At 30.9% G+C, this 8,881-nt stretch overlaps 1 protein-coding gene across 1 annotated transcript; it reads left to right on the forward strand.

Annotated features, from left to right (window-relative positions):
* Nucleotides 1-3,522: 3,522 nt before the first annotated feature.
* On the forward strand, nucleotides 3,523-7,229 carry LOC133674517 (serine/arginine-rich splicing factor RSZ22A-like). Its single transcript, XM_062095669.1, has 6 exons — nucleotides 3,523-3,675; nucleotides 3,918-4,027; nucleotides 4,117-4,205; nucleotides 4,879-5,134; nucleotides 5,287-5,406; nucleotides 5,514-7,229. Exons 2-6 carry the CDS (start codon nucleotides 3,939-3,941, stop codon nucleotides 5,548-5,550), a joined length of 591 nt encoding a protein of 196 aa, XP_061951653.1. The 5' UTR covers nucleotides 3,523-3,675; nucleotides 3,918-3,938; the 3' UTR covers nucleotides 5,551-7,229.
* Nucleotides 7,230-8,881: the final 1,652 nt, after the last annotated feature.

Here is an 8,881-nt window from a genome sequence, read left to right on the forward strand (position 1 = left end):
ATTATTTTAAATAAAACAAATAGTAATAAAAAAATAGGGACCAACTTGAAGAAAAAATAAATTGAAGGGTTGCTTTAAGACTTTGAACGGTTAGGTGCAAAACTCAAAGAAAAGAGAGAAAAGAAGCAAAAAAGAAAAAAAGAAAAAAAGAAAAAAAAAAAAGGTTGACGGCACCAAACGAAAGTCAATAAGTTACACGTGATGTCTAGGGAGGAAGTTTCCACCGAGACATTTTCAACGATGTTAAGGGAAGCTGACTTCAGCATAGAAATAAGTTACACATGTTGTCTGAACAAGAGTATTGACGTGTTGTCGCGTGCAATGTGCTAGATAATTTTGATTTCTAAATAATATTTTATATTTATTAAAATATCATATTTCTCCTCAATCAACTTGATTATAACAAAAAATAATAAGGATGAAAATATAAAAAAGCCTTTGGATGCCAATTAAAGAGATTTTGTTTTTAAGGATAATTTAGTCATTTTACTATATTTTAAAAAATTAAAAATATAAAAAATCCTCTAGATGCCAGTTAAGTAGACTTTGTTTTTAAAAGTAATTTAGTTATTTTACTATACTTTACGAGTATAAAAAAACTGAGATAACTTCAATCAATCTAATAATCAATGACTAATAAACTTTATAAAAAGATTGTATTACTCTCAATAGTCAATTTAATTATTGTCTTTAGAGTAGTAAAATCATCATTACTTTATTTCTGTTCATAGTATAATGAATTTGTGTAAATGAGATAACCTTCATCTATTTTATTTTTTTTAATGATTTCTTTACAAACTATGAAATATATTTACCTATTATGACGTAAGAGTTCATTTAATTTCTCTTGTTATATAACTAATCATTTCATAAGAACGGAAATTACAAAATGAGCAATTGCAATTATAACGTAAGAAGTTATTTCATTTTGTTACTTCATAAACGAAGAGGACATCATTCACATTGTAATAAACCATTTCAAGTGTTCGTGAACCTTTTGCAAGTAAATTGATATTTATTTACTGTCCTAAGATATTATTCAAACACACACACAGAGTTTTGTTTAATGGTGACATTCTGCCATGAAAAAAAGATAGTTTTTGTGTTGATAGATTTGTCTTCTCAAGAGAAGTTGGGTGAAGATGGTTTTTTTCCATATAATCATGTCCAAAAAACATTGATCAATGTCTGTTTATTTTTTTTATTAATATTTTGGGTGATTGGAGGCTATTTATGAGCGTTTATTGATCAAAATAAGTTTTAAATGAGTTTCTAAATAAAAAAAAAAGACTTGGATTTTGCAGTGACTGAAAACTTGTTTAAAAAAAAATTGGAGCGAACTCTTGCAAAAAAAAAAAAAAAAATTGCCAGGCTCGAGGGCGCTAGGCACATGAACCTAGCCTACCACACCCATCATTGCCTAGCTTTTTTTGTGGTTTTTCTTTTCTTTACATTATTTTTTATATTTAAATATTAATTAATGCCCTCACTTTTATTTTTTTTTAAATATTTGTCTTAACTTTATTTTGAATATTGATTTAAAAAAAAAATATTTTTTTTAGTTTAATAATACTTGGAAGGGATTAGTATAATCTGTTTTCAATTTTTTATTTTTTATTTTATATAAATTAGATGTATTTGTATGACTCATTCAAAAAAATAAAAATCTTTTGTATTTAGTAACAATAATCAGCCCCCACAATAAATAGATAAAAACAATAACCAGTTTTTTTTACTAGAAATATTAGCTTCCATATTTAATTAACCTTAAGAACTTTTTTATTTACCAATTCATATATTTTTAATTTAATTTATAATGTATAAATAATTTCTCAATTAAAAAAGTTATAATACATGAAAACATATCTATAAAACAGTTATTTGTTTCTCTCGTGTTATAAATTAATTTAAAATCCCCCTCCTAACGTAACACAGGTAAGAAGCTAGTATTATTTTAAAAAATTTGCACAGAACAGAGACAAAAAAAAATAAAAAAATCTTTTTATCGGTAAAAAGCATATTTATTTTTGTATTTTAAAAGTATTTTTAAAAAAAATTAAATTTTTTTTACTTTAAATTATATTTTTTTGGTGTTTTCAAATTATTTTGATGTGTTAATATCAAAAATAATTTTTAAAAATAAAAAAAATATTATTTTAATACTTTTATAAATAAAAAACACTTTAAAAAACAATTAATCCCAACCACACCCAAACGTGTACATTTTAGTTCCATGAAATAATAAAGTTTGAGCATTTTTTTGAGGGGGGCAAAAAAAAATAAAAAAAATAAGCTATTTTTCAAGTGTCTAACAAGGGTTTTTTTTTTTTTTGAAAATTGTATTGATGTAGAGTTTTTATTTTTATTTTTTTAAAATTTAAAATCGTGTCTGCACATTATCATATACTTTTCCTATAAATTTGAATGGTATATCATGAGAGAAAAATAGTATATGACATGAATTGGTAAGAGATATTTTCTTGCAAAAAAAATAAAAATTCTTCTGAGAACTTCAAATTGAAAATAATGATTTAATATAATATAGCGATGCACTATACTATAAAATATTTCAATATTAAATATTGAAATATACAGAGATAACTATATAAAAAAAACAAGAAAACCATTGAAAATAAGATAAACAATTAAAACACTTTATTTCCTTACTCCTAACTAATTCATTATCCCATTACTAGGTGCACAGATTCTATCCGATATATATTTAGTATTGTTATACAAGTTTTTTTTTTAAAAAAATATTTTTCATTTAAAATATTTTTATTTTAGATTTTTTTATTTTTAACAACAATATATAAAAAATACTAAAAATATTAATTTAATATTTTTTAAAGTAAAATCAACCAAAATTTGAATTATTAACCAAACCATCAAATGTACTATTAAACATTAATTTAATAATTTGAAAAGTGTTTTATTAGGATTATTAAACTCAACTTTCCCTAGCAGGTCACTTAGGAGCTATAACTTATTTAAGAATGTGATTCTGATTGTTTTTTAAAGTATTTTTCGTACTGAAATGTATTAAAATAATTTTTTTTATTTTTTAAAACTTATTTTTAAGATCAGCACATCAAAACGATAAAAAATATATAAAAAATTAATTTTTAACAAAAAAAATATTAAATTTTTTAAAACGCGGTTTCCAAATAAATTCCTATTTAAGGTTATGTTTAACAGTAAATAAAAGAGGAATTTAGCTTATATGACCCCATTAAAATATTAAATTGATTCTTGAAGCCCAACAAAAGATTTATTGACTTTTCTTTTTTTTAAAAAATTAAATCAACCAAAACTAATAAGCCCAACTTTTAATAACTATAATATGAATTATGAATTGGTTTACAATTACAGCCTTATCATCAAATCCAGCTCACCAGAAAGCATGCTGCTTCTATAAAACTAGGCATAAATTCTAAAATATAAAATTAGCCCGTCCTCACTTTTCCTATTTCAGGCCCAAAGTGCAAAGTCATCCTCAAACATAAAATTCCTAACCTTAGGGACTAAACTATACACTTTCCAAACCTGAAGGACTTTTTAAATTCACTAACTTGCCACTCGCTATAATAATATCTTTCAAAGCCCTTAAAATATCCAAAAAACACTGAAGGAGAAAACAGAGCGACTAGGGTTTCTCTCTACAAAGTTCTACAGGTACAGTCTCAGATCTCTCTCCTTCTCTTTCATATTTGTGTAATTTTTAACGAAAATATCTTATAATCTACAGCACATGAAGTCTTTCTTTTACAATTTTTCAAGAATTTTGCATTTTACTTTTTCTTTTTCTTTGCTGTTCTTGATTCTTGAAAGTGTTCAAAGTGTTTTTTTTATGCTGTTCGAGGCTTAAAGAGAGAAAAAGATTAGATTTTTTGAAACGGGTTTGTTTATTTTGACAGATATAATTAGTCAAAGAAACAATGTCTCGGGTTTATGTCGGTAACTTGGACCCAAGAGTCTCTGAGCGTGAACTTGAAGATGAGTTTCGACGATTCGGTGTTATAAGAAGGTTGATTTCGTAACTTTTTTTTGTGTTTTATGGAATCTTGAGTATGGGTTATTGTGTTGATGATGATTTGGTTAATGGGCTGTGTGTAGTGTGTGGGTTGCAAGGAGGCCGCCAGGTTATGCTTTTATTGATTTCGATGATAAAAGGGATGCTCAGGATGCTATTCATGAGTTGGATGGTACGCTTTTTTGTTTACTGGAGTTTAGTTTTCTGATTGTAAGTTTATTGCTTGAACTTTTGGTTATTTAACTGTATGGCTTGGTAGAGGCCTGCTAAAAAACACGCTGGTGGATTCTAATTATCTTTTATCAGAGTAGTTCTTAATTAATGCATACATTGTGTATCAATCTTATTTGTCTCATTTCTCTCCCCCTTGATAATAGATAGATGGATGATTGGTAGATGTGTTAATTGCATGCCTTGTTTCATGGAATTCGAGGTGTTGAGAAGCTATCACTTTACTATAGCTAGTTTCATCACCTGATTTTTTTGTCAAGAAGATAAGACCCCATGATCTTGGCTCAATTTATGTCGAAATTTATGCATTATCATTTTCAAACATGATGGTTTTATTGCTTAGTAAAAAATATAAAATTCTTTCTGTTTAATTCTCCTCAACTTTTTCTAACTTCTTTTTATGATGCCTTGATTTAATTGTTTCAATTGCCTTACACTATTTCAAAAACAATATTTCTCTTAAAAAAAAGTGTTGCTAGTAATAATTGATAGGGTTATTTCTTCTTTATATGCACCGATAAATCTTGATACTTGCTGCACAGATGTTATTTTACAAGCAGTTTGATTTATTTTGCTGTTGAATCATTTTAGTTAATCAATTATTTCTGGAGCAGGAAAAAATGGCTGGAGAGTTGAGCTTTCTCACAACTCCAGAGGTGGAGGTGGCGGTGGGGGTGGCGGTGGCCGTGGAGGGGGTCGTGGTCGTTCTGGTGGTTCTGACTTGAAGTGTTATGAGTGTGGTGAGGCTGGTCATTTCGCTCGTGAGTGCCGCTTGCGTGTTGGAGGTGGAGGTGGAGGTGGAGGTGGAGGTGCAGGAAGACGTCGTAGCCGCAGCCCTAGATATCGCAGGAGCCCAAGCTATGGTCGAAGGTGAATTCTTGAAATAGTGCCTTCAATACATATGTATCTATGATGTATGTATGTTATATGTGCATGGTGTGTGTTTGTAAATTCCTTTTCTTTTCATAAAGTGGACTTATATTTGGTGCTTTTTTAAATTCTTCTTTGGAAAAATTACCCAGGAGCAGGAGCCACAGCCCTCAAGGACGATCCCCCAAGCGCCGCAGTCTATCACCTCGTGGGCGCAGCTATAGCAGGTCACCACAGTACCGTGGACGTGAAGAGCTCCCATATGCCAATGGGTGAATTTTTAACTATTATTCCCAGTTTATATAGTTAGGACCTTGGCCTTAACCCTGTTGCTTATCTGTAGATTTATTAATGGTTGGTGTTTCTGTGTTTTGGACAGAAATGGCACCAGGGATCGTCGCCGAAGCAGGAGTTAAGAGTTGCAGCCTAGGCGACTTGGCTTTGCTTGGAAAATACTGCAATTAGAGTGTGTTTATTATGTTTGGACTTCAGTACCACTATGTTTTAAACGGGCAGCGCCCTCAGCCTCGGGGATTTGGTTAAGTTTCTTCATACTTATTACTATGTTTGTTATTTTTCTTTAAGCTATGCAGGATAGTTGTAGGCTTTTCTAGCAGAAGGCTCTGTAGGTTGTTATTACGAATTTATTGAGACAGGTTGCTTCTGAGAGTGGTGCTAAAACTTTATGCTTTTCTTTTTTGTGTTGAGGTCTCTTCTGGGTCTGCTTCATTGGTTTTGTGCTTCTCTACACTTGAGGTTTCATTGTTGGCCGCCCTGCATTGGGGTCTTCTATTTTGAATATTTGGGGATCCCTGCTAAACTGCATGCCTACATTCTTCTGTTTGATTGCACCTCGGCTGTGATGCGCCTCCCACAAACTCTAGTGGCATTTGTTTTAGTTAAACTTAGATGGATAGAGAGCTGCTTCAAATCTTCAATAATGAATGTTTGGGCTCCCGCTAAACTGAATGCCTACGTGCTTCTGTTTGATTGCACTCCAGCTGTGATGCTCCTTCCTCAAACTAATGGCATCTCATTTAGTTAGCTTAGAAGGATAGAGCTGCTTCAAACACTTCTGGCAGGTACCTATATCTGTTCCACAGAAGTTGGGGTTTTCTTAGGAATCTCTTGTGTGGTTGCCCCATTCTTAAAAATTAAAAATTCAAAATTGGTTGAGTTTTGGGTACCCACGGTCACACAAGGTACTTTCTCTTACCTTTCAGTTGATGTGTAAATGGTTTTTCTTCTTGTTCACTACTCTATTGCACCAATGAACTAACCTGAAGAAAAATGAATTGGTTGATCTAATTGTTTCTGGTGCAGGAAAAATTTCTTAAAATAACTTTTGTCATCCTTCTGTTTTTATTCTTTCATGTCATCAGCTTTCAAATGGAACAGGAATGAAATGTTTTTTTCTTCCTTGATTGGGTTGGCTGTTGCTGAAGTATCAAAATTTCTGACATTATAAAAAGCTTCTGTTTTCCCTCGTTTGCATTGGTCCATCGTCTCTCTTCTCGATATTTCTACCCCTTCTCCTATAGTATGAGTTTTGGTCTGTTAATCTCCTGCCTATCTGGTCTTTTACAAAGCGGATGTCTTTTTGAGCTGCTGGAAGAGCACTGTTAAGATACCAGGTTATACAAGCTCATAGCAGTGAACTTTGCCTTGTGAGTACTGACCACTTCTCCCAACAAGCTCAGAGAGTTAACTCGACTATTGTGTAAGTTGCCTGTCTCTGTTTGGATGATAAAGCTGCAACATATCTTTTTGAACCATCTCAGCTGGAGGATTTCTAACAATATTGATGGCCTCGAGAATGATCCATTTCTTCATCTGCTGCTGTTGCATAGGAAGATCTTAAATCCTCATCGAGGCCTGGATTTATTTTCTTTTCAGTAGTAGTCCATGTTTCCACGCCTGACACTTGGCCTGGAAACCTAATCCTTAATTCGCATGACACTTGTCCTAAAAGTGCAATGATGAGCAGTGTCATTCCTTAACGGAGTTTCCTGGGACAGTTGCTTCGTTCAATTTCTTATCTGTTTAAATTTATCTTGTGAAGATTGATGATTACTTTATTCGATTTTTTTTTTCATGTAGCTTGTGCAGTATCATTTAATTTTACTGTCACAACTGAACTCCCAAGGTTGTGATCATATGAAAAATCATGAATACGTTAATAAAGGTTTTTTTTTTTTTTAATCTGGTTCTTTTTCTAAATGTATTTTTTTTCCTGTTTTGGAACATTAATATCTTTATTTATCTTTATAACTAAATATGTTTTTCTTCTTTGTTTTTGTTTTATTTTTTTGGAATATTATAGAAAACATTAAATGGTGTGGTCAAAACAATGCACATATCACCATTCACCCATTTATATTTTAAGTGTGGATTTACTATTTAATTATTTTTTTTAATTTGGCTTTCAAATATTTTTTTCATGATTGCATTTTTCTTGGACAGTTAAAAAATAATTGAATTAAATTTGTTGATTAGGGATAAAATTAAAAGACATGATCAAAGTAGAAAAGAAGTTTAAAATTCAAACAAAAAAGTTTAATTGTCATTAAACTTTATAAACTATATATATTTTGTCCTTATATATATATATATATTCAATTTAATTTGGGTATAAAAGATTATTTTTGTTGTATTTTAGTTCTTGATTTGGGAGCAGTGAAGATAGAGAGATTATTATATTCTAGCAATAAAGAGAATTATCCCATATACAATTTGAAAATGATTGTGGTAGTGTTTGCTCTTATGATTTGAAGGTACTATTTATATAGGAAGACGTGAGATATTTTTGAGATCATAAGAGTCTTTAGTACATTTTTAGTGGAATAATCTAAATTTGAAATATAGAAGGTGGATAGAACTGTTAAGTGATTATGATTGCATGATTCAATATCACTTGTGCAAGGTGGTTGTTGTTATTGGTAGTTTATTGGTAGTTTGACTCATATTCAGGAGGTGATGAGATATTTTATTAAAGAGTTATTCGTGTGCAAGGTTAGATTGGAGATTTGATGAATCAAGAATATTGTTAGCTCACTTCCAGGCTAGGCCAGATATAGTAAACCAGATTAAAATAGTTTAGATGAAAGATGAACAACTATGTAAGATTTGAAATGAGTTAGAGTTAGGAAAGGCTCTGAGTTTTGTTGTTAATTGGGATGGTGTGTTGATTTGGTTATAGGCTATATATGTTATGAGGTGGATGGTTTGAAAAGAGATGTGATGATGGAAGCACACCAAACTGCTTATACCGTACATCATGGTTCTAACAATATATATATAGAGACTTGAGAGGGTGTTTTTAATAGAATAGCATGAAAAATGATATTGCTGGGTTTGTGTCTCGATGCTTGATCTGTCAGGGGTTAAAGGTTAGAAGCCACTAGAGATTCTACAGTTATTGTGGATTCTTGAATGGAAATGAGAGAGAATCACTATGGATTTTATGTCAAGTTTGCCATGGAGTCAGGAGGGTTTTGACTCAGTTTGGATGATAATTGAAGGTGAGCATTAGAAGCCACTAGGGCTTCTGCAGTTATTGTGGATTCTTGAATGGAAATGAGAGAGAATCACCATGAATTTTATGTCAAGTTTGCCATGGAGTCAATAGGGTTTTGACTCAGTTTGGATGATAATTGATTGTTTGACCAAATTAGCTCATTTCTTGCCAGTAAAGATGACTTTTGGGTTTGCAAAACTAACAGAAATCTATGTTAACTAGATTATAAG

Source organism: Populus nigra, chromosome 15 (genome assembly GCF_951802175.1).
Source record: "Populus nigra chromosome 15, ddPopNigr1.1, whole genome shotgun sequence".
NCBI classification, from domain to species: domain Eukaryota; kingdom Viridiplantae; phylum Streptophyta; class Magnoliopsida; order Malpighiales; family Salicaceae; genus Populus; species Populus nigra.

Coding starts and splice junctions, on each gene's coding strand:
- LOC133674517 (XM_062095669.1), top strand. CDS start 3,939: ATGTCTCGGGTTTATGTCGGTAACTTGGACCCAAGAGTCTCTGAGCGT. Junction 4,206..4,878: donor TGCTATTCATGAGTTGGATG/GTACGCTTTTTT, acceptor TTTCTGGAGCAG/GAAAAAATGGCTGGAGAGTT. Junction 5,135..5,286: donor AGCCCAAGCTATGGTCGAAG/GTGAATTCTTGA, acceptor AAAATTACCCAG/GAGCAGGAGCCACAGCCCTC.